A 26,731-nucleotide genomic window follows, 5' to 3' on the forward strand; every position below is an offset into this window, starting at 1 on the left:
GGTAAGCAAAGCCCCTGGACACCAACCTCCCAAAATATTAAAGTAGCAGATTGCTACAGGGGTTACTACATTTCATAGTCCATATTCATATTGACTTGACTAAACTGACATGGAATAGAGATTTCTTTTTACAATGTAAGTGCACCCTGACAGGCCTCTCCACCTAGCTGTCTTCTTACGTACAATTAGTCTAAACAGCAATTATTATGCAGAGTCGGTTTTAGTTTGCAGCACTTAGTCAAATCTGAGATGCTTTATGCTTGCGCACAGAGCAGCCTGTTATTTGTGAAGGCTCGTTCTGTCAACGAGGATCAGTATTTCAATTGCGATGTCTGAATATGACACCAGAATTGATGCCAAATGAAGATTATGTTAATTGACGGTATTCTGTCACGTCATATGTGCACGGTGCGAGAAATTAAGGGCAGACGGCATGACAGAAGGCTGTCTGTGCCGTCAAAAGGCTTTAACATAAGAGTGTGTGTGTGTGTGTATACATTGACAAGTGTGTGGAGTTCATTATCAGGAGGGCTGTGTCCTCTGGAGCACAGATGAAGTCCAGAAGCATTCAGTTTAGTCTACGGTCGAGGAGGCTCCCTCTCCATCCTTTATTTCCCATCTCTCAAGACAGCCATCTTCCCAAAAAACACAATAAAGGAGGAGGGGTGGGGACTGCTGGCAGAGACACAGAAGCAGAAGGGAGGACAAGAAAGAGGGATAGGGGGGTTCAAGGAGGGGAAATGAGAGGAAAAAGAGGAGAGGAATCGCCTCTCAACTCCTACCATTGTCTAGATGTAAATTGGAGCTGATCAAGATTCCGCTAGCATCGTAACCAGCAAGTTCAATCTGCACAGACTGAACACAGAGAGAGCCATACTGGGAGAGCCGGAGAGAGAAAGACATGGATGGAGAGGAACAACAGTGTGTTTAAGAGTGACTCACATGCAGACAGACATGCAGAAACACACACGGGGACAAAGAAAGAGATTTGGCTTAAGTGGGAGGAACAAAATGCATCACTTTAGAACCAATAAAGCGATGAAAAGAGGAGGAAGGGGGTGGATGTACTTTAGGGCAAGAGCACACACACACACATTCTACTTTCAATATGGCAAACTTGTGCAGCTCAAGCTGGGTTTCCATCAAAAGTTACTACTTTTAGTTCCTGGAACTACTTTTAGTCCCTGGAACTACTTTTCAGGGAACTAAAAGTTCCGAACTAAAAGAAAGTACTAACCCCCGAACAGGACCTTTTTGGGGGGTAAGAAGGCCCTGTAAAATGTCCCCAGAACTTAACTTAAACCCTGGTCCCTGCAGACGAAACGCAATGAGTTTCTCAAAAGGTTCTTAGTTCTGGGGGAAAGTTCCTGTGATGGAAATGAGGTTTCAGAGAGTCAAGGGCAAGCCAAGTGATCAGCCTTCATTTTAATTTCGGAGAGTTTAAAAAACAAAAGATATAAGCCAACAAGTATCGTGTGAAAGATGTTTGTCTGACGAACGCTGCTGCAATGTTGTGCTTCATGAATAATAGAAAAGAAAGATTTCATCATAACTGTGTAGTTGTTGGAAAAGAATGTGGATCTCTGCCTGATCTGGGACTGGGAATGTGTCAAGGGTTTCTTTGTGTGGTGTGAACACGTCTGACCCCGATTTCACCCCTCAACCCCCAAACCCATTCACACTCCCTTTAGCTTCAGGTAAAGGTTAACTGGAGGCTGACCTGTTGCTTTCACTCTTCCCTTGTTTAACTCAAAGAGGACCTGCCGGGGCCAGAATGAGGCCCTGGAAGTCAACGGGTGAAAAAGGACTCAGGGGAATTCCAGTGGGAATTTTGTATCTCAGGCCTGATCAAGATCAAGTGTGTCTGGATGAGGGGAAAATAACATCGCTGCTATCTGTGCTGGCGGAGTTCCCTAAACCTGCACATTTCTCAAAGATATAAAATGATTGCTCATAGTCAGACAAAAAAAGTGAAAATGAAAACCAGAGTACTTTACTGTACCTCCAGAAAAAATACATCAAATCCAGAAAAGATGGATTCGTTCAACCTTTGGAGCTCCTTTAGACTCCTTTCATCTGAGACAAACCAAAAGCAAATATTTGAAGGGAGCCAATAACTCACGTGACATTTCACATTTTCTCATTTACTGAAACACATGCTGCGACTCGTCCTGTGCTCGATGAGCAATGCTGCACTGATGACCTCAAGGTAGTCGACTGCAGGAATCATAAAAGCCAATGTATACTTTGACTTGTGACTTAAGACCAATCCTCACCATTAATGGATCCAATTTGCTTTGTAGAGCTCATCAGTTTGTCTGTGAAAATTCTCAACCATCTTTAAGACCGAGCAGAACTTTGACTTACTAAACCAGCAGCTAACTGCTAATCCTGTGACGACAACTCTATTTCTATCAAGCTCATAGAGGTCTGGAGAAAATCTCATCACTTAAAGTGTAATGAGAAGACGCTTGGAATTCCTCAGGCAACTATTCCAAGTGGCTGAACTTTGGATTTGTTAGAAACAACATTTCTGCTCACATTTCTTTTCCCTGCAAAATCCACTCCTGGTAACTAATAGAGCTGGGACGATACACCCGTCTCCAGATCCAATACTATCACGATACTTGGGTGGCGATTCGATATGTATCGTGAATTTTAAGTATTGTGATTCTACAAGTATTGCAATTCGATATTATAATTTATTGAAATTTTTGTTAACTTTTTTAACACTGGACTATGGAAAAAAGTTGAATCATACACTTCTAGGGACTTTTACTTTATAAAATATTTGAATTAAAATTGTTTGATTTTCAGCATGTGTGTAGTCAGAAATGTCCTGAAGTCAAATATATCAGTCATTGTCAGGCATTATTTATAAAAAAAAATCCAGCAACCCAAAAATCAAAGACATTTCCCTCAAAAATGAGTTGTATTTTTATTTATTTATAAGGGCCATGTAATGATTTATACATCTGCTGAATATAATCCAATCAATCTTATTTCCATTTATGTATTTTGTATATACAGTTCCCTTTGTTAACACCTTAATTTGAAAAACGGACGTAGTCACATGTGTATATTTCCTCTAACTTCTCCAAGGTGGTCTCTAGCTCTCCCGTCAGCTCCGTTCTCTTTATACATCCATGGTCAGCTCCATCGGGGCAATTTGAATGCAGAGAACATAAATGTCAGTATATGGGTGCTCTACAGTTGTAGCGTTGACCCATTTGACCACGGAGATGCGAATGACGGCTGGCTTGACCGCACGTTACCGCAATATGAAAGCATTACCTGTCCGTGACAGAGTCAGCATGCAGCTTTAGCCGTGATGTCTAGCTCTGCTTTTCCTGGCAATGAGTTACTCAGACTACAACAATAAAAGCGGTAACTTCCTTCTACCTCCGCATAGACTCAAATGAAGCAAATATATTGATTCTGGCATTAAAAAAATAGATTCCAAAATTGTAAAGAAAAAATTGCAAATACATAGGAGGATCAATTGTTTTCCCACCCCTGGTAACTAAAGGTTGCACTACGCCTCCAACCCTTTCCAACTAGCTTTTGTGCTTGACTTTGAGCAGAACTCTTTGAGCTGGACAAGACTAATACCTGGCGCTGAAAGATTAATGTTGTTTTGTCATTTACACAGAAACACTGCAATGCACTTACAAGCAGGTAGAAGTTTGTCCTGCGGAGCACAGCCCAAACAGGAAGGCCTGATTTATCTACTCTACTCTTTCTCTGACAACCTGTCCAAACAGGCCACATAGCCTGTTGAAAAACTAGAACAGTGCAGACCCAAACTCTCCACATTCAACGCCTCCATCCATCTCAACGCTCATATATTTCACTGAGAGCCCTCTCAAACATGTCTGCTTCAAGTGCTCTTCCAGGGCGCTGCCTGCACCCACTCACAGTGCATCATCTCTACTGAAAGATGGATGTAGAAACTTTGTTTTATGTAGTTCATGCTGTTGCTCTCGTGGTCACAAGAGGATTGGGGGCATTTCAAAATGGCTGACGGTGCTGTACTGTATGGTAATAAGGCCACAGTGTCTAGGTAATTCAGTACGAGGGGCTTCAGAGTGACAATAAGGGGAATTTGGAGAGGCTGATCTGGGCATACCTCTGGCAACAGCTCGCAGTCTGTGATAGAACTTGTTCCCTCAGGCCAAGCCTCTCTGAGGCTCCATGCTTCTGCTGGAAAATGCCGAAAGCTGCCTCATGGCACTCGCTACCAGGCTGCTTCCTTTTTTGTGTGTGTGTGTGTGTGTGTGTGGGTGGGTGGGTGGGGGGGAGGGGAGGGTACCAGCACAGTGCAAGAGCGAAAGAGACTGTACCGATAATCTATTCGATGGTACAAGCTTCACGTAGCTGCTAGTGCGATAAAAGGAGAGCCATTTAAAGGGACGATTCACCCGTATTAGTGAAAAATGTATTTTCCTCACTTCCCCCTGACGGTGTCTGGCCAATAGTTTCACTATGTGCTGAGATATTCTGAGATATGTCACCTCAATACAATGGATGTATATCCTCTCCTCTATTTACTCTTTTTTTTATCTTGTTCCTTCTTTCCCCCCCTCTTCTCCAGCTGTTTCTGACTCACCATCACTCATGCTCTTTAATCTTGGACTTCACCTCTTTCTTTCCCTTTCTCCCTGCTGTATTACCGGTCACACGTTCTCTGTTGCAGACCTAATTTCCTTCCTTGTAGTTGCACTCCATCCCTCAAACTGTGAACAAAATAGGTCTTACAGGATGTACAGCACCAAAAGACAAACCCACAAAAAACCTTTATGGTGCTAAAATACGTTAAAAGCATGTATCTCTATTTGGGCTGCCCGCTCTTTGTTGACTAATCGGTCATTTGGTCTTAGTCAACTATTAGTTGACGATTTCTTTAGTCCATTAGTTGTTTTTCATTCTTTTTTCTAGGGCTGTCAAAGTTAACGCAAATTCGTTTTTAACACCACTGATTTCTTTAACGCATTAACTTGTGATTTTTAGGTTGTAGCGGGCTCAGTTTTAAAGCTAGAGTGAAGATACTGATATCATATAAAACTAGAAAAACCTAAGGAATCAATTGGTACCAACCATGTCATACTAGCTTGTGAAGGAAGCTAGATAACGCTCCAAACCTACGCTAAAAAAATGGCATGTCCATTTTCAAAGGGGTCCCCTTGACCTCTGACCTCAAGATATGTGAATGTAAATGGGTTCTATGGGTACCCACGAGTCTCTCCTTTACAGACATGCCCACTTTATGATAATCACATGCAGTTTGGGGCAAGTCATAGTCAAGTCAGCACACTGACACACTGACAGCTGTTGTTGCCTGTTGGGCTGCAGTTTGTCCTGTTATGATTTAGCATATTGTTTTATGATAAATGCAGTACCTGTCATTGTTTTTTGTTCTTAATTGATTTCCAATAATAAATATATACATACATTTGCATAAAGCAAGCTTGTTTGCCCACTCTCATGTTGATAAGAGTATTACATACTTGACAAATCTCCCTTTAAGGTACATTTTGAACAGATAAAAAATGTGCAATCAATTTCCAATTAATCGTGATTCTAATCGATTGACAGCCCTGCTTTGTTCATTCTGAATGACTTATTTCTAAGAAATCTATGAGCGCATCTCTAGTAAACACAAGATTTAAAGTGGTGCTTTCGTGTGATTCTTTGTGGAGAAACTCAGTTTTACAGATCTGTCGATTAAATTAACTAATCAATTAGTCGACAAAATCGTACGTTAGTCGACTGAGAATTTCTTTGGCTGTGGACAGCCCTGATCTCTCTGTGCTCCGAGTGTCTCAGAGCCTATAGTATTTCCATTACAGACCCTTGAATTTCCATATCTGTGTCAGCTGGCCCACTGCTGCTGCATGCTCATACCATTTGCCAGTGTAATTATGTTTCACATTACTCATTTGCTTCAGAGCGTTTGACTAACTAGTAGAAGATGATTCATCTCAAGTTTCTTGGGCTCCTGATAAGGTCAGTCACATCATTTCACATTATTAGATCTATTGATTACTTCTACTGTATGCACATCATATCATATCAGTTTAACGATGAGCTGCTGAAGTGTATTAGAACAGATAGCTCGAGACTGTTCATTGTTCGTTGTTGGAAGCAATCCCAATGCAATGGCTAGGTCAGATACAGTGACACATACTTTATTATGTTTATGTCTCATTCTGATGGGGAGATAGTAACGTCTGTGTGTCTCTGTGTGTGTGTGTGTGTGTGTGTGTTTACAGATGCATGCTCAAGCTAGTGAGACATCCTCTGCCAGATATCTCTGTTTGTCTCTGAAAGCCATCACGTCCTTGCCATTGTTGGCTAAAACAACAGGGGCAGGCTGAGTACCTCCCTCCAGCCAGACAAATCTGTCAGCCTGGAGGGCACGTAGAGAGCGAGAGAGCGAGAGAGAGGGAGAGAGGGAGAGAGGGAGAGGGGGAAAATTCCTGAGAGGTTTCATCTCTCAGGAGAGTTGTCATCTTAAGGGTTTGTCAGAAGACGAATCACAAATTCCATAACTCAAGAAAACAAAGGAGGAGATCTTAGATGGCATTACATTTCCAATGTTCTCTTCTTGGTTTAACGCCCAGAGCAGCTCATGATGCTCGTATCAACAGCAGAGTGTCCTGTCAGAATGTCCGTGACCAATACACTCGTCTCCTATCGTTCAATTTTAGTCAGTTAAGATAAATACATCTTCTGTAGGGCTGAACGATTTTGAAAAAATATCTAATTGCAATTATTTTTGACTGATATTGCAGTTGCAACATCATTATTCTTATTTTCATTGAAAAACATATGAAAATGATTTTGGAGTGATTTTTGCGGGGATCTGTACCGCCCTATTTGTACAGCCCTAATCTTCTGAACATCTTAAAGGATAATTCCAGCTCATTACAACTTGGATTGTTATTATTATTATTATTATTATTATTATTATTATTATTATTATCTTATTTCAAAGATTTGACTCCACTGATTCAGCATTGCACTCTGATAACACATCGAAATTGATGCAGCAGAAGAAGAGATATCGTCTTTTTATTCCATGCAATCTTTCTTTCTTGATAAAACCTGGCGCTTACATTACCCACAATGCATCTTGTCCGCCGACAGTTTGGGTCGGAGATTCAAGTGTGTTATATGCTAGTACCGGCTAATGCAGCCTCGAGCCGCCAGCCTCAGGCAGAGATGAGGAGCGAGTTACAGAGGTCTGGTGGTTAGCTCACTTATTTCTTACTCCACACCCCCAGATGTTTTCATTTTCAAACTTGTAGTCTTCAGCCCCAACCCTCACTGACTCAAGTGACTTCTCACAGCTCCCTCTGGAGCTACAAAAGGCTTTATACAATTTTATTCACATATAGTATTCCCCAAGAGTTCCCCTTTAAAATTAAAAAAGACGCAAGTTCTACTAAATCAGCATCATCTAACTGACTTTTAAATACTTGTGTTAGTTGTTGAGGAAGCCGAGAGAGACGCAGAGAGAGGTACATGGAATTAGATCAGAGGCCGGTGTCAGGTCTGCACAAACTGCACCTGGTTGTTAGGACTATGACAGCTTTACAGGGCATTGGATTCCAGTGTAATTACAGGTGGAACCGCTGTGAGATGGGAACACTGGGAGGAGGGAGATGACGACTGTGAGAACAGAGGAGAGGGCAGCCAGGAGCGGGGGGGGGGCAACGAAAGACTCGGGAAGAACTTAATGTGTGTTAAAGGTAAGAACGGAGACATAAAACCCAAAGTGTGATGGGTCAGCAAACTGTCATATATCAGCACTGCCTGCCACAAAGAGTGTTTTAAAGAAACATCCGAAGGTAGCCAAGCAAAACATGTTGTAAGCATGTCCACACACACACATGATGACAGACAGACACATGTGCAGGTCATCATCAGACAACATGATTGAAGACGACACCTGAAAGTAGGAACAAAAAATGTAGAGGTAATGGCAAACACAGAAGGAAACGTGGAGGACAAGTCACAAGGGAGAGAGGGGTGTTCATCCTGAGTTCACCGTGGCATCCCATCGACAGGGAGACGGACGAGGGGGAGGGAAGGAAGTAACGGAGACTGCGCTGTTGTCCGAGCAGGCAAAATAGCACGGGAAAAATCCTGTACATCCCGTGAGTTGTTTGTGTACGTGGGACCCCCCGAGTGTCAAGTCTCTCCTACTTCCTGTATGTGCAGCACTGTAATGTGTTAAATCAGGCAGGGCATGGGATTAGACTCCAAAGTAAGGTAGCAACAGCTTTATGTATATGTGATTTGGCACAATTAAAAGTTCCTTTGCAACAGTCAGATACAATGAACCCTACCCCTAAAGTTGACTCTAAACTCAAGCCCAATCCTGCACAGAAGCCTGAATTCATCCCCATCGAACAGCTTTGGGAAGAACTGGAACACCGACTGTGAGCCAGGCCTTATCGGCCAACATCACAGTGCCTCTCTGATGCTATTGTGCCTGAATGAGAGCAAATTCCTGCAGCCAGGTTCCAAAATCTTGAGGAAAGCCTGACCAGAGGAGCGGAGATTGTTTTTAGCAGCATATTAAAATCAAGAGACGATTGCAATATGGTTGAAATATGGGTGGTTAACTTGTCAGAACTTGTCAGAACTGGTCCTTATTGAAAGTATTGTTAAACATTTAAAAACCAGTCCAAATAGAGCCAGAGAAGCCTGGAAACAAGGATACCAGCTTTATGTAATTAGCCTCATTACCATGCATATGAATGGTGGTGTGTAACAGGTGCATACCACGAGACAACAGGGAGCATGATAGGTCTAATTTACCAGCACTGGGTCAGTGCATCTCCAGCTCACATCCAGAGGGTGACACAATGTGATTAACCTCTGAACCAAGTTCTTCCTGTTTTTATCCAACTGTGGGGTCATTTCCATAAAGTATCTCCACAGTCTCATATCTAAAGACCTGCAAAGATTAGGCAAATTAGTCCCTTGATGTATGAAAAAGAAACATGAATGGGTTGCTGATGGTCACAGCAGTAAACACAATCTGCAGCCTGTAGTTCATTGTGTCCGCCTGTTTCATCCAAAACACCTCTCTCTTTTTCAGGAAGTCGACAGCAGAGCCTAACTTTAGTTTTAATGCTATCAAACAAAGAGAAATGCTCTCCCCCTCGTGCTAAATCAATACTAGAGCACTCTGATGTTTATGAATGAAGCGGTGTAATTAAAGCAGCGGTGCTGTGTGTGTGTTTCACCAATCAGCGACGGTCATCCCTCCAAACTCCACCCCAAAAGTTACGGTACTTTCAGAAAGTACTACCCTCGACCAGGGCCTTTTTGGAGGGTAAAAAGACCCCCCAAGGAACTTGGGTACCTGCAATCAAAACGCAATGAGTTCCTAAAAAAGGTTCTTAGTTCCGGGGGGAAAGTTCCTGTGGTGGAAATTGGGCTTTAAATACTGCTGGCATATGCTGACACACACCCATCAGCAGACAGCTGACTGAAAATGTAGCATGTGTTAGGTATGTTCAATTATCTGCTTTCTATTAAAAGCAGAAGGTTTAAATAGTGTTCACCAAGCACACTAAGTCAGCATTATAGTATGTCAAACTATTTCCAGAGAAAAGTTTATGAAAGATGTCCCTTATGTATCCTACAACAAAAAAAAAACAAAACACATTTTTAATTTTCTTCCCTTGATTTCTCTTGATCTGAGCGGCTCTGGAGTGACAGCTGAGCTGACCTAAATACAAATCACATTAGGGCTTCTGCTATCCCCCTGATGTCCAACCAAAAACCCTTTTCTCTAAACCTGATGTTTTTGGCATGCTGACAGTAAGTAGCCACACTTGCCACGGCAGCTGCCCTGTTTCAGAAATGCGGTCTTGGAGCAAGAATTTTGTCACGGATCCAGTTCCCCGGAGGGAGCCCAGATCTCATGCAGACCGCTGCTCTGAGCTCTTTATGTCTGGGATAGAAGAGGAGGTTTCCGGGTCACTGTACATCCAAGTCCCTGCCCGGAGCCTCCTGGGTCGGTTCCACTTTCCTGTTCCTGAACTAAAGAAGAGCTTAACTGGGACTTTGACACCGGCTAACTTTACATCGTCTTTTCAATTTCGGGAGCTTCAAACCAACACTGCTTATTAGCTTTACTGTCAAATGACTCAGTAAAGGACTTCATCATGATGCACTTTGTATGAATTTGATTGATCGGTCACAAAAAAGGAGAACAGCAGGGTTCAGGGCTATACAAGGGACATTATACAGGTATTCTATGAATCAAGGGAATAAATGATGTCTTATTGCTAGGGTTGCACGATTAAGGCCAAAATGATAATCATGATTATTTATCACAATCATTAATTGATTTCAGGGACAAAATATTTGTATTGTATATAAATAAACAGAGCACTGCTTTCACTTCCATGTTGTGCTACAGTCCAACTGTCAAAATGTCAAAAACACAACTCAAATGATTAGGAAATAAATGATTGTATTTTTATATAAATATTTGCTTTGATTAAAAAAAAAATCTTGGCATTAGTAGTTCTAATTATATATTAGAAGCTGTTTAAAGCTGGTGTTAGGAAGTTAAACAGGTCATATGTTTTTTATATTGCTGTGAAAACATCTCCTTCAAACAACTGGATTTATTCGAGTTTTTCAACAAAAACTACATTTTACAAGATTACATTTGAACGCATCATGATAGGGTTCAAATTGACCATCGTCCAATACTCATTTGTACTGAGTAGAGCTTGAACACACCACAATGGAACTCAACGGAACCTCCGTTTACAGAGCTCTGCAGCTTCGTGCTGTCGGCAGACGAGCCAGTCACTGTGATTACTCTGAGCAGCATCATGAGAACGAGTGACTGATTAAGTTAGTTGTTCCGAGGTTCTTTTGAGGTTGTTCCTCCAGCACGGCTTATTTTGGACTTTGCAGTTATGACAAATTGCAGCTTTATGTCTTGCATTTTAAACGTCAATATCGCGATCGATCATGTTCATTTAATTGTTGGATGCCAAAATCGTGATTGCGATAAATATTCGATTAATTGTTCAGCCCTACTTATTGCATTGAGCAAGTATAAACCAAATAAATTACAACAATACATTTAGACTCTTCCTTTTTGACAAGATAGAGGGCATATTTGGACAGGCTAGATGTTACCCAGTATGTCTATATGTACACCGTGGGCATGTTAACATCTCAGTGAAGTGACAGGCATGTCACTACATGTAGGTGTATCTTTGCCTACTATCAGAACCATCTCTGATTCTTATCAGCATGAGAGTGATACACTCCTGGTTCGGGCTGGGATACGAGCCAAGGTGAACAGACTGCGGTTAAGTGGTCCGTTCCTCCTTGTGCTCTCCTCCATCTTTCATGGCTTTTTCATTTCGGAGTCCTTTATCGCTATGCCAAGCAGGTTCTCTCCGCTCTCGCATTTTTAATTAAAATCCAAAACGTGCAATAACTCTGGAGACTCTGGGCTCGCTGGCAAACAGGTCCATTGGTCTTGTTTCTCCCGTCAAGCCTTTGTTGCTTATTTTCATCAAAGCCTTCCATCGAAGCCTTTCTATTTGTCCAATTCTGTTCACTTCACTGCATAAATGCTTTGACATAAGCCACACAGGCTACACAGATTTACCGAGGGGTACACCTTTGTAGAAAAGCTCCACGGCAAGCAAATGAACTCTCAGCCTAATCCATTCAAGGACCCTGAGAAAAATCCAATCCTCAAAGTCACTCTTCTTGACTTCTCCTTGCTGAAGACAAAAGACTGCTTGTGTAGACCTGGACTGGATAAAGGCCCCGGTGCTTTAGTTCAGTCACCTGTCTGTGTAGGGTTCTCACACACTTTCCATCTTCCCTTTGGAATTACCCACAATCCATATGGTTTTACACCTGGGAAAGTCAAATATACAGTAGGTTTTACTGTGCACTAGTGATGTTGTAATCTGTCTCTAGAATGTCTTGGTAAGATTAAAACATGAACAGGTGGTAGCGGAGACTGATATTTAAATTATAGGGCAACAAACTTGCTGCAAGATTTCCCAGAGTGTTTTATAGCGGAGGCGGACCACCTCGCCTGAAATAAAGACTGCTTGACACGACATATAACAAGCAGAGGCACTACATAAGATAGAATAAGCCATATGTAACCATATGTTTAAGGAGACAGGCTACTAGGGGTTGGGGGGAAAAATCACCTATGTATTGCGATTTTAAAAAAAAATTATTTTGAAATAGATTTTTTAATGCCAGATTCGATATTTTTGCTTCATTTGAGTCTATGCGGTGGTAGAACGAAGTTACCGCTTTTATTGTTGTAGTCTGAATAACATGACGTCATCTCCGTTCCGTATCCGGCTAAACCAAAACAAACTGCAGCCGAAAGCAGAAAACATCGGAGGGTCAGCGTGGATACGACCTGCAACCTCCCATTATCAAATCCAAAGTGGTACACACTACACACCCAGTAAAGTATGGAAACACTTTGGGTTTCACACATTACCAGGAAAAGCAGAGTTAGACATCACGGCTAAGAGAACGGAGCTGACGGGAGAGCTAGAGACGGACTTGGCGAAGTTAGCGGAAGTATGCACATGTGGCTTCGTCTGGTTTTCAATAAGGTGTTAACAAAGGGAACCGTATATACAAAATACATATATGGAAATAAGATTGATTGGATTATAAATAACCAGAAGTATAAAACATTATATGTCCCTTATGAATTAAAAAGAAAATACCACTAATTTGTGAGGGAAATGTCTTTATTCTTTGTCTTTTGGGTTGCTGGAAAAAAATGAATAAATAATTCCTGACAATGACTGATATATTTGACTTCAGGACATATTTGACTACATACATGCTGAAAATCTAACATTTTTACCGTATCAATTTAGATATTTTCCAAAGTAAAAGTCCTTAGAAGTGTATAATTCAACTTTTTCCCATGGTCTAGTGTTAAAAAAGTTAACAAAAATTTAAATAAATCGTAATATCAATATCGAATCGGTACCCAAGTATCGTGATAGTATTGAATCGGGAGATAGGTGTATCGTCCCAGCTCTACTGGCTACTGTTTAGATCATCATATAGTAGCATTACATATTAGGATCTCAGCTCAGATGGGCATCGCTTTAAAAAAAAAAAAATCCCAGGAGTAAACCTGGGCGTATCAACATGCTTTCTCAACATCCCATGAGCGTCTTCCAGGGCTTTGAGTCACTGATTAACTACAGCTGTGAAGTGACCCCTGCATTTTTCAGCAAGTGTTTAATTGTTCTTGAAACACGGGTGTCAACTGCCCTGTGGATGATTGGCATTCACGTTATATGAAAACGTATGGCTAAAAAACTGCAGCGTTCAATCCTCTCCATGTTGCCCCTTATCATTCTCTCATTATCTCCTCACATATCAAGAAGGTGAGGTGGGAGGAGGCAGCCAGGTAGGAGCTTGTGCAGGTTAGGAATTCCTGCCTCCTCCTTGCACAAACAGTGGGGAAAAAAGGTTTTCCGTGAGGCCTAGGCTCATTCACTGAAGGAGCGCTGGAGGAGAAGAGGGGAGGGGGGGGGGCTCAAACAGTCATCCCACATCCCACCCACCCCGAGTAGCATTCCACAGGACTGTCTGCTCGCCCATCATTAAGCGAGACCACCTGCTGGCAAAACAGGACCCCCATCATGTTCTCAGCAAGCCTGGCTAACCCCATTACCAGCGAGCCTCTGGACTGCTGTACGCACATCATAAAGAGTCAGTGGTATGTTGAGCAGTAAAAACGCTGCTCATTAACATCCCACAAGGACTTTTGATTGTCCAACCAGCGGAGCATACTAGCTGCACTCACTATTACATATTTAAATAGATGCGGCACAAAGGGACAAAGACGAGATCTTTGATGCAGCTGTTGCATGACTATGCACAGACTTCTGACTGGCTCATCTCTCCTCTTCTAAAAAAGAGACAGATAAAAAAAAGGGGAAGGAGAGGAAGAGATGAAGGAAGAAACAGCCCTTTGTTGCTGTTCTTCGCCTTGGGCCTTGAGGGAAAGACTCTGGCATCGAGTCATCACGGGCTGAAACAAAAGCAGCTGATAAACAGACCAAGGCAGATAAGATCTCCCTGTACGCTCAACACTTCTCCATCAAGAGGGCTTCCTCTCCTCCAAACCCCAAACACCTCCGCCTTCTCTCTTTGTTGCCATTAACAGCATTGGGGGGGAAAGAGGAAATGATAATAAACACAGCACACACTTTTCAACCTCTTACCTCTTTACAAAATGTGGAGGACATGGCGTTTGGTTGAGCCTTGACTTCCCCCCCTTCATCCACTTTTACAAAACCATGACTTCATTTCTGCTTCCAAAGACACAGCAAATGTCTGTGTTGGATTCTGACACATTATCTGTCAACTCTGTGCACAGCAAAAGTGACTTCGGTAACATTTCACTGAATGGTAGCCGGAGGACCAAACAAAGGAAGAGATTCTGTGCCAAAGGCCTTCTGCTTATCGGCCTTGACAACGTGCAAATCCATTAATGCAGATGTGGTACACTTTGAACTGAAGAGTTACACTTTGTTGCTATTTCTTATACCAACCATAGAAATGGCAGTCAGGGCGTCAGTAAGTAAAGGCGTCAGTAAGTAAAGGCGTCAGTAAGTAAAGGCATTAGGAAACAAAAAATGGCGCCTTCTTTAGCCAGGAAAATATTAGGGGTGTCACGATTCTCCAAATCCACAATTCAATTTGACTTTCAATTTTAACATGCCATTGTTAGACTATGGAGTCTTGATTCATAAAGATCGACAGATCATTGGTTTTATGCCCCCTTATACCCTTTATGTCATTTACACTTTCAAATTCTTCTCTAAAAAGAGAACTGAACTCCCTTTTTATTTAGAAAGTGTTTCAAAAAATAGACTACAATAGTCTACAATATAAAAATCTGCATCTTTTCAATATCAGTATCCGTGTGACCGACCTCAGTACATAATCATTACAAAAACAAAACAGAAATCCTTCTGCAGTGCATTAGAGTGTGCTGTAATCTACACAAATACGGTTTTGTTGTCATTTAGTGTCGCACTTCTTCCTCTCCTTTTTCCTCTCTCCTCTCTCTCTGATCGCTGTGTGTCACCCATGGGTGTCACCGAGGGCGGAGGCTGAGCTCTGAACACAGTCTGTGTGCAGAGAGAGACGGCACTCGGCAGTCCCGCTAGCTCTCGCTACCAATATCAGCTGCTGTGATTCAACAATGTTGAGCTGAAAAAACTTGCATGTAGGCTGAACCGCGGCGTTGTTGTGTCGGGAGACGCAGCGACTTAATGTTAAAACAAGTACGAGCAGTCCGCTAGCCGCGAGGCTAATTCATGCAGTGTGAAATGCCATAGGCATAAGCAGGAAGTGCCCCGAGCATTGTAGCAACAGGGACGGCCCACATTTCCCATCATGTCTGCCTAGTCCCGAGTTCTGGACTGAGTAATGTCAGTTTGCCGTTTTATGTTCCAAAATGCAAATGTTACTTTTGTTAGTGTTTCTAATGTAATGTGTCTGTTCAGAATATGGTGACTTGGTTATGTTGGTAATTGGGATTTTTGTGCTGGTTTATAGTTTTAACCATGAGTGAGAAGGCTGTTGCATTTCTTGAGTACAGCTGCATTATTCCTTCTAATGCACAGGAGTAGGCAGGGACGGAGCGATGGCAAACAATTGTTGAGCCTGCATTTAGTTTCCATGATTCGAGATCAGAAGCTAATTTCAATCGATTATCCAATGTAGAATCAATATTGTGACACCCCTAATATATACGGTGTACAGCGTTCTAAGAGCTGGTCGGCACGGCAAGTGTTTGCTGAGATCTTGTAAAATCTCCTCTGGGGAGTCCGCTCTGTGCCAGGTGAAAGCCTCTAGCCAAGTGATCGCACACATGGAACGAGTGGCCCTGAAGTGCCACCTCCATGTGCGAAGAGCACAGGAGTAGAAAGAGTGAAACATAATGCCCTGAAGGCACCTATCTGCACGCGGCACTGATCCAAACTCTAACAAATATGCCACAGCAAACACAACATCCCTCACGTCCTCACATGTACAAAAAATCCTCTGTTTTTCCTTCATCCTACGTCTTATTTTCCTTCGTGTCTGTGTCCTTCTCAAAACTCCCGGTGGCAAGGGAGCGCACACAAAGCCGTTTTTCTTCCACCTCAGACAATGCGCCTCCCAACCTAGCCCCTCTGCCAGCCAGGCATTCCTGAGTCTATCCTAGCTATCGAAAATGTCAAGAATGAGGAGAAAGCAGAGGAGGGTACAATGAGTGCTGCGGCAGGTAGAGTCTTGTCCCGCTGCACTGACATCCCACAGTCTCCGGGGGTAGTGGTTGCACACGACGGATGGGATCTGACTTGACTCTCTTAATTAAAACTCTGCCCTGGAACAAGCCTCAGAGCTCATTCTCTACCGGATGGAGGCATGCAAGTTAATTATCGGGGGCCATAAACAAATACAGATTTCACGGTGAGGCTGAACCTGACAATTGTCCAAGAATATTACTTATAGGACAGTCGGTGCATGAGAAGCTCCAGAGCTTCAACAGGAAAATGTGCAGTTCTTTCAGGTGTCTTAAAAACACGATTTCTGTCTAACTTTTGCCCAATGACTTCTTCAAGTATTTCCTTACCGCTATTCCTTCTCCTGTAAGGTGATATGAGAAAATCAGGTTATGCGAAGTAAACCCCTCTTCAAGCACAAAGCCCCGAAACAAAAAGGGCACATTCTAGACAGTTTGTCAGAGCCAAGAAACTCCCCTTTCCACAACGGGAGTCCAAAAAGAAGAAAAGGGGGGTGAATAAAAAGGTTAGCAGTGCAGTGTTTCGTGCCTGGACAGACAAACAGAAGAAGTTTTTATGTGTGTGCCAAATGCAACTTAACACTGCAAACAAGCTCCATCCATTTGGAACATCCTGCCACCCAGAAATGTTCAGGGGAAAGTACCCAGAATATAGACCCCTCCGACTCTGAAACAGTGATTGCCTCAGAAAGCCTTCAGCGAAAGGTGCTCTGATTCATTTCCCCCCGGTGCTCCCGGCCGCCAGTCTAAGTGTTGGTAGATTCAAACTTTGAACCGCTGCCAACATTGTCAAGCACCAGTAAAAGTTAAACAGCAGCGAGCTCACTTCTAGCTGGCAATGGGGGCAGAGGCTGCTACAGTCTCACAGTCACGGTAGATGCTGAGATGTATTAGTCATGGCTGTATGGTTCGTCTCATAAGAGCCTGACGAATTACTTCCCGACCAAAAAAGGACTCGGAGGAATAAAAGTATTTCATTAACTCTTTTCATGCTAAAGTTCTGGTAGCAAATCAATAGACATTTAAAACTAGGGCTGTCAAAGTTAATTTGTTTTAACGCCACTAATTTCTTTAATGCAACTTGCAATTTTTAGGTTGTAGTGGACTCCATTGGTACCAACCATGTGATACTAGCTTGTCACGAAGGAGGCTAAATAACGCTCCAAAGTTACACTAAATTTTGGCGAGGAAAAACTGGCATTGCCGTTTTCAAAGGGGTCCCTTGACCTCTGACCTCAAGATATGTGAATGAAAATGGGTTCTATGGGTACCCACGAGTCTCCCCTTTACAGACATGCCCACTTTATGATAATCACATGCAGTTTGGAGGCAAGTCATAGTCAAGTCAGCACACTGACACACTGACAGCTGTTGTTACCTGTTGGGCTGCAGTTTGCCATGTTGTGATTTGAGCATTTTGTTTTATGCTAAATGCAGTACCTGTGAGGGTTTCTGGACAATATCTGTCATTGTTTTGTGTTGTTAATTGATTTCCAGTAATAAATATGTACATACATTTGCATAAAAGCCTGCATATTGGCCCACTTCCATGTTGATAAGAGTATTAAATACTTGACAAATCTCCCTTTAAGGTACATTTTGAACAGATAAAAAATGTGTGATTAATCGTGATTAACTATGGACGATCATGCGATTAATCGCGAATAAATATTTGAATCGATTGACAGCCGTATTTAAAACACATACACACTCACCCCAAATATTAAAAGCTCCTTGGAGACTATTTTTGAAGCATTTTTCATGTGTTTGATCCGTCCATTCATCGCCTGCTTCTGCACGCTTTGTGTCTGTGTAGTTTAAGAGTAACTTTATGTTTCTTTTACAGTGAAGTTAAATGGTGGGAATTAGTTGTAAAAAAGTGTGTGGGAACCTGCCTTGCCCCTTAAAGCTCCCACGTCAGGTGTCATGTGTATGCAAGTGTTTCAGTTTCACCTCTGACTTAATAAAATGACTCCGGCTACAGGGTGCAAAGGTTGAGAATCATCCCTCAACCACTCAACCTGTGTCCTTAAGGTGTTAATCAGACACACCCACCTCAAGGCTACACTGACTGGGAAAGGCTGGGGCTTCACCATGGCAACAAAGCTCTTAAAAATGACTCAGGTGTCCTTGTTTCAGAGAGTTCTGGGAAACGTCGACGCTGCGAGCCTGAAGCTATGTAATTTCAGCAGCCACCGGTGTATGAAATCCTTGCTGCTTTAAGTGATTTACAATTACTGTGAGAAACTACACCATGTGACTACTACAGTGAATTTCTCACAGGTAACACAGAATATCAATGTAAGTCAAAGCAAATTGTCTTAAAAGACATCAAGGTCTTATTCCATTCACAACACACTGGCTGCTTACCTTCCACGCAGTGTTCCACGTCCTCCAGGTTGCGTAGGGTAATCCTCATCAGACTCGAGTTGAGCATAAGTTCGTTCTTGTGTTCCGGTCCCATGTCCTCCGCGGCAGGGTTGAGAAAGAATATGCGTGTGTCACCCGTGGCTACCTGGTTGTCGCAGATCCCCGGGTTGCCAAAGCCGCCGATCATCAACTTGTTGCCGCCGTCCAAGAGGATCTCGCGGTTGACTTCGGTCTTGCCTTTCAAGTAGCGCCACACCCTGACCTTTTTGCCGAAACAACAACAGAAAGACAGCACACTTTTTAGCATTTTATCAAAACCCAAATCATATTTTCATTTATAAGTATGCACAGATGTGTTGTTAGAGATCTGGGGCCCCTGTCCAGCTCTGGGCCATCTGAATCAAGATTCCTCCCCTGAACATGCATGACTTTTTGTGATGACAGGCCGGCGTTTCTCTGACTTTTACCGAGAATGTTATTTACACCTGTGACACGAAAACCTCCCTTGACATTTTCTGTAACAACACTAATTCAGAAGTGATTCTTTCTCCTGGAATAAATCTCATACAAGAGATCCAGATACAGCATAATGTCCAGCCACTTGAAAACTTGTCTAAAAACCTCCATGCACCCATCGATGCATCGCAGGAAGTGCAGCTAAGTCTGCTTTATGCACAGTCATGAGAAAGCTTGCCCCCTTCCGCTACATGTTGTCTCATTTCAGCGCTTGGTGGTGGTGGTTTCCGTTTCCAGAGGGAGAGCCGTGCGCCTCTAATCTACTCCGCTGATTCACCGGGAGAGACGGGAAGCATGTGGGTGCTGAGGAGAAAGAGCAGCGAGAGAGCTGACCAAACTCCACTTGTTTATTTTGACAGATTATAGAGTGGTCTACCGCAAGATGATGATGCAAAAGTTAGTTTCACCATGAACGGCTGTGAAATGAGGACGGAGGGAAGGCTGCATCCTGACTGAAAATGGGCTTATTTGTGGAACACTGGATGTTTTTTTTTACACCGTGCGCTATTATGTGGTCCATTAGTCAGAGACTTTAATGTTCCTGTGACATTAAGAGAATGGGAAAACAGTACAGTTTCAGGTCTATCACAAGTCACATAATGACGCTGTAAGGCACGACTATACATCTGCTTTGGGCACACCTTGCAGCACTTGTCTTTGCTCTCTACTGAGGGGAAAAAATCATGTTTTTGTCTCTTACAATCACAAATCACTGGACTTTAAGTGTTTCTGTGGTACTTCACAGTTATTACATGTTATAGACTTTTTTTTTTATCTCAAGAGACATTACTTGTATAGTCACAAACCTGTGGTTATTTGTCATTAACACCACATGATGATCAGAATCTCACCTTTTGCAGCCACTGGCAAATAATGCATGTTTGAAACATTTTATGACTAGAAATCCAATGAGAGCTCCAGCAGCCAGAGGGGCCATGAGTCTCTCTGCTGCAGCATGTTTGGGATGATTACATGGTCGGTTAGGCCTCCCTTGTAGCAATGTAATTGGTAAGTGGAAATAAAACACACCATCTATCTATTTGTGAAGGCAACGTGGAGTCACTGTCATGTAAACTGCTGCTGCCAAACGCTTCTGGATGAATGAGTTTGTAAAATGTTTTTTTTTCTCAGGCAAGCTGTTGATGCCTTGAGAGCTGGATCTGGTATAATGGCTTCCATCAGCTCCACCACAGTAAAGGTATTAAGTGATAATGTGACTTCTAATAGTCTACTTGATCACCATTAGTAGCCTATATAGTTTTTAAGAAGCAGGTGTCTTTCTCTGGAAGCAGTGCACTCCTCACTGGATCGTTACAGAAAGCACATAAAAGCACTTACCTTGCAAGAATAGGTGTTGTGCACCGGGTCCAAGTTAATGATTTCGTCCACGGTGCCGGTCAGAACCACGTTAGCCTCCTCCTCCCGGTCCTCCAGCTCTCTCTCCGGGCAGCTCGCGTCTCCGCGGTGCCACAGAGCCACGAGCAGCCCGGCCAGCAGCAGCGCTGTCCGGCCGCCGGCTCCGGGTGTCCTCCGCTGGGAGCTCATGTTCTCCACCACACTGACGGATGAAACACAACTAAAAGTTTCTTCAAATGAAATGTTTTACCGCCCGGAGCGCCCGAGAAACAAACTCCAAAACTCTTTTGAATTGCGTTTTAAAGTGTTTGCTCCTTTTCCAACAACTTCCCTACAGACAGACTACCGGTGTCTCTTTCACTCTGCAGCCCGCTCCCAGCATCCGCAGCCCGGGTTGAATATCCCTCTCTGCCGCCGCCGGCTGGGAGAACACGAAGGACGAGAAGAAGGAGGAGGAAGAGGAAGGGGCAGGAGCAGGATATCTCTCTTTCTCTCTCTTTCTCTCTCTCTCTCTCTCTCTCTCTCTCTTTTCTCTCTCTCTCTCTCTCTCTCTCTCTCTCTCTCTCTCTCCAGGAATGCAAGTGCACTTCTTTCTCCCCCTCTCTTTTCCTCTCTCTCTCTCTCACACACACACTCACACACTCACAGTGACGCTCCTGGATTTGCATGCGATCTGAATTGCTGATCCCACAAGTGAGGGTGGGTGGTGGTGGTGGAGGGTGATGGTGGTGGTGGAGGGGTGCGTGCTGGGATGTCTGCAGAAAGTGGCTGTCCAACGTCGCCCCCAGTCGGACAGACGGTGTCTCTACCTCCGGTACCCATCAACCCCCAGATCTTGCAGATGCACAGAGCAGGAGCAGGCAGGGCATCCATCCATGTGAGAGCCTGTGATAACGTGACATCCATTAGAGGGGTCACCAGTGTGCAGGATGTGTAGTCATATGCAGTGCGTCTAGCCTCCAAATGATCTATTATAACAGATAGAGCAGTATAGAGTAATTACTTGAATGACATCTCAAGGAATACAACAAGCCTTTGAGCTCATAGTTAACTATTAATAATTAATTAGTTTATTCACTATGTTATGTCATTTGTCACATTCAACGAATATTAATATATTGGTAAGTGATCTTTCTCCCATTTTCCTAGTTCTAGTTCATATTAGATGTATGAAGCACTGACTGGCCTCAGACCTGCAAGGCATGGGGGGAAGCAGAGCTCAGAATCTTAAAAGGCTTCAGGTGCAACTTTATCACTGACATAAATCAATGTACTTTTAAGAAAGTAGGCATGCCCTCCACGTTCCTCCAAGCTTAGTGTTTCAGAATATGTGGAATTCCTGTATCTTTCACCAATAAAATATGACCAATTTCAGGATGCATGCACCGATCCAACTTTTTCAGTCCCGATACCGATAGCGATACCAGGGCTTTGGGTATCAGCCGATACTGCATGAGTACCGATCTGATACCAGTGTTTAATTAATAAGTTGTATGCCCCATTGTGCGGAAGTCACCAAGATCATTCATTTATGTGTAAGGAAACATATCAGGCTTGACTTAAATATTGCTTTCTTAACTTTTTAAAACAAAATGTAACAAATAAATGCATAGATAATTACTGAGTTGTTATTTATTGTTAAAATAATAAAACATACACCAGCAACTTGGTAAAAAAAAAATCTTCAAAATGAACAGGAATTGCAATTCAGGTGTAAACCTTTTTAATGCAGCAAAAAAATGGTCAAAACTTAAAGGTCCCATATTGTAAAAAGTGAGATTTTCATGTCTTTTATATTATAAAGCAGGTTTAAGTGCTTTATAAATACTGTTAAAGGGACTATTTGTAACTTTGTACGCGCATAAATGTAGCGGGTCGTCACACATGCGCGTTCGCATATGCGCGCTCGCGTGTGGCTGGAGCCTCGTCTCCGCTGCATGCTCTCCTTCACTCAGAATGCGTGCGCGTCCTCGCTGTCTCGCTCCACCTCTAGACGTGAACGCGCGCTCACTACACACTGCAGAAGAGTTTAGCTCTGAGAATATCTAGTGAATGCACAGGGGACGTTTGTGCAGAAATAATTCTGCAGTTCCTCCAGACCAACAGAGCTTTCCCGTGTCTTGTGAAGTGATGGAGCTCTTCAGAGAGTTCGGCTGCGGGCGGAGAGAGCAGGGAGACATGCTGCAGAGCTCCGCTGCCTCAGCCTGCACTTAGGCAGGAAAAGCCAACACTAGGACCAGATCTAAATCATGTTCATGGAGAGACCTTCGTCTGGTCAGCTAACATTACTGCCAAGCAGCTGAAATATAGAGTGATATTGTGCTTTTAGCTGACGTGTGTCGCCTCACTGTTTTGAGCGATGCTCGTTCAGGTATATTTAGAGCAAGCAAGCGAGAGCCAGACGCTGACTTTCGTTGATTTCACGGCCACAGGTGTCGCTGTTAAGAAGCATTTCTGAAAGTTACAAATAGTCCCTTTAAGTATCAAAACTCTCATTCCATGGAGAAATACACACAGCCCGTATTCAGAAACTGAGCGTTTGAAACAAGCCCTGAGGATTTCTGTCCACTTGTGATGTCACAAATATACAATATTTAGACCATTTCACAGTTTTAAATGTAAAAATACTAAATGTGTCCCAGTTTATTTCTTGTTGCAGTGTATGTGAATGACATAAGCTGACAGGAAGTAAACATGGACCCAAACTGTTTCCTAGCAACGCAATTACGTTGAAATGCACTAAAACTGAGTGTTTCATACAAAGCATGAATACAGGTATATTCAGACAGACAGTATGAGAACAATAATGTGTTTTTTGAACAATAAAGCATATAAACATGTTCTAGTAGAAACACAAAATACAAACATGAACCTGAAAATGAGCATAATATGTCCCCTTTAAACAGGAATTAAAATTCCTGTAAAAAAATTAATGAAATGAAAATGGGTTTTATGGGTACCCACGAGTCTCCCCTTTACAGACATGCCCACTTTATGATAATCACATGCAGTTTGGGGCAAGATATAGTCAAGCCAGCACACTGACACACTGACAGCTGTTGTTGCCTGTTGGGCTGCAGTTTGCCATGCTATGATTTGAGAATATTTTGTATGCTAAATGCAGTACCTGTGAGGGTTTCTGGACAATATCTGTCATTGTTTTGTGTTGTTAATTGATTTACAATAATAAATATATACATACATTTACATGAAAGCAAGCATATTTGTCCACTCCCATGTTGATAAGAGTATTAAATACTTGACAAATCTCCCTTTAAAGCTGAAGTAGCCGAGATTGGAGAAATATGATTTAAAAAAAGTAATTTCTATAAAACAGTTGCTATATCCTGACAGTAGTACATGAAACAGGTAACCTGAAAGAAATTATGTGCCTCTGTGTCCTCCAGTGCTCCTAACGGCATCTGGAAGATTTCACAGACCGGAGGAAAACAAGCAGTCAGAGCTGATCTGAGGTCTGCTATCCATCTGTTGTCTATGCCGGCTGTCAATCACTCCCAAACTCCGACCAAACGGTCAAACTAGGCAGCGCTGATCAAATATGAATCAATATTATGTCACTGTAATGTCTATTTCTCTCCTCAAATGTTTTCAGAATCATCTCGTAGTGCACGGTTTAGCTGTAAAATGAGAAAGTTTGTGACGCCGCTGCCATTGTGGGCTCTGGTGAAGGAACGCCAAGTTCCGGTCACATGATGGACACAGAGCCATGAGGAGGTGCAGAAGTCTAGTTTTCTCTCAGAACACTTGAATTACAATATGCTGAATGGTTATTATGGAATTGTTGCCCAATGATGCCAAAAATATACTGCCTACTGCCACTTTAAGGTACATTTTCAACAGATAAAAATGTGCAATTAATTTGCAATTAATCGTGATTAACTATAGACAATCATGCAATCAATCGCGATTAAACATTTTAATCGATTGACAGCCCTAGTTAATATTAAGTTCACAGCTTGTTTCGCTGACTCCAAGTGGCCAAAAAGAAATCAATGACTGCAGCTTTCAATAGGCATTGCATACTGTAACACTTTAACTTGGACCTTAGTGTCATCTCAAGTTTTTCAAGCGCCTAAAAGCGCCTAATATTATCCGATGTCCTACCATTTGAAAAATTGGGCTGTAGCTCCCAAACTTAGATCTAGGAACTCAATTGGATCCTTGAAAGTGTTCTTGAAGGTGACGAGGCTGTTAATAACCTGTCTCTTTAATATCATCGCGGTATGATTTATTGGAGGATAGCACTGATTTAGAACAACTCGGTATACTCTGGTCCACAGTTTTAATCTCTTCAAACCTTTATCAAATGTGGATCTCTCATCTTAAGTATTAACCTTGGGGTCTTGGACGGATAGTGACTGAAAATCCATGTAAAACTGAACTCTACAGCTGTATAGGCGGATGCTAAACTCACGCTATGTCACATATCATTAAAGATTCCCTTTATATCGTAAAACTTCCCATGTTTGAATCTGTAAATGTTACCATATGGCTATTTTGTTAGAGCTCCTATTTAAGAACAGACAGTGCGTAAATTTCCACTCCTCAAAAGCTGTAATTTTAACTACCCTTCTATTCCTGGGAAAATGACAGGCTTGGCTATGCACAGTTGCTAGAGAGGATATTTGCAGAAATTTGTTCAAGTAGGCCTCAGCTCTGACAGAGTTAACCCAAACAGACTGGGAATGAAAAATGATGTTTGTCAGGGTATTTCATGTTCTTTACAACAGATGCGGTAAGAATCAAATGTGTTGCTTTTATTACAGGAGAACACACTCGTCACACACTATTCCTCTGGGCAGGTACAGTGAAAATCAATACTATTCAAACACAAATAATCTCTCAGTCAACAAATGACATAATCTGTAATATCATCTGGCTGTAGGCCTATACGACCTGGAGCTGCTCCACTGAAAGTAAACGGCAGACCGACTTTCTGGCTTTAAATAACATTTTCATTGGCTTCCACATCTAAATGAGCTTCATTTAATAGCAGTAATGACTAGTTTGAACAAGAGTACACCCATCCGCTGTGTGTTATTATGCATATAAATTATTCTCAATGTAGCTGTATGTTGGTGTCAGACAGGAACTGCTGCTGTCAGTGTTGGTCAAAACCAGCTTTGTTTAGTTTACAGTCATGGATATAAATGAAATGGTGTATAGAGAAACTCAAATTCAGTAGTATTTCCTTCTCAACACACTATAAGTACAGTATAATACACAAGCTAAAATGAACGTCCTTCTTAAGTTAAAGTATTGGTCTAAAGATCTATTATTTCCCTAATGTTTTAGCTTTAAAGCTAACATGGAATGTTTTGTTTGCGGTGACAAACCCACAGGTAACCCTACTGAAGCATTTTAGCATCTTTCAGCTCATCATTTTGGTTGTCTTTCCCGGAAATTTGCTTCAATCTCTCTCATCAGCCGTGTTTCCCATTGCTGCAGGCAGCTCTTTTTAGCCCAAAAACACTTTTAAACCCACTGTACACCACGCTGTACACTACCTGGCCAGCACCAAACAGCAGACAGAGAAAGCTAGTGGTTAGTTAGCAGGTAACATCCCTTGACCTCTGACCTCAAGCTATGTGAATGAAAAGGGGTTCTATGGGTACCCACGAGTCTCCCCTTTACAGACATGCCCACTTTATGATAATCACATGCAGTTTGGGGCAAGTCATAGTCAAGTCAGCACACTGACACACTGACAGCTGTTGCTGCCTGTTGGGCTGCAGTTTGCCATGTTATGATTTGAGCATATTTTTTATGCTAAATGCAGTACCTGTGAGGGTTTCTGGACAATATCTGTCATTGTTTTGTGTTGATAATTGATTTACAATAACATATATTTGCATAAAGCAGCATATTTGCCCACTCCCATGTTTATAAGAGTATTAAATACTTTACAAACTCCTCTCAAGGTACTTTTTGAACAGATAAAAAAGTGTGATTAATTTGCAATTGATCGCGATTAATTATGGACAATCATACAATTAATCGTGATTAAATATTTAAATCGATTGACAGCCCTTCTAAAACAGTCACATTATTGCCATATTAACGCAGAGACATAAACAAATTTGAAGCTCTGCCTTATATATATATAGA

At 42.3% G+C, this 26,731-nt stretch overlaps 1 protein-coding gene across 1 annotated transcript in view; it reads right to left on the reverse strand.

Annotated features, from left to right (window-relative positions):
• agrn (agrin) overlaps nt 1–21,073 on the reverse strand; it is a 362,262-nt gene extending 341,189 nt beyond the window's left edge. The window contains 2 exon segments of the mRNA XM_037773939.1: nt 18,731–18,992; nt 20,585–21,073. Of these exon segments, the coding sequence (XP_037629867.1) occupies nt 18,731–18,992; nt 20,585–20,791 (469 nt within the window). The 5' untranslated portion in view covers nt 20,792–21,073.
• Nucleotides 21,074–26,731: the final 5,658 nt, after the last annotated feature.

This window comes from Sebastes umbrosus, chromosome 6 (genome assembly GCF_015220745.1).
Source record: "Sebastes umbrosus isolate fSebUmb1 chromosome 6, fSebUmb1.pri, whole genome shotgun sequence".
In the NCBI taxonomy this organism is placed as follows: domain Eukaryota; kingdom Metazoa; phylum Chordata; class Actinopteri; order Perciformes; family Sebastidae; genus Sebastes; species Sebastes umbrosus.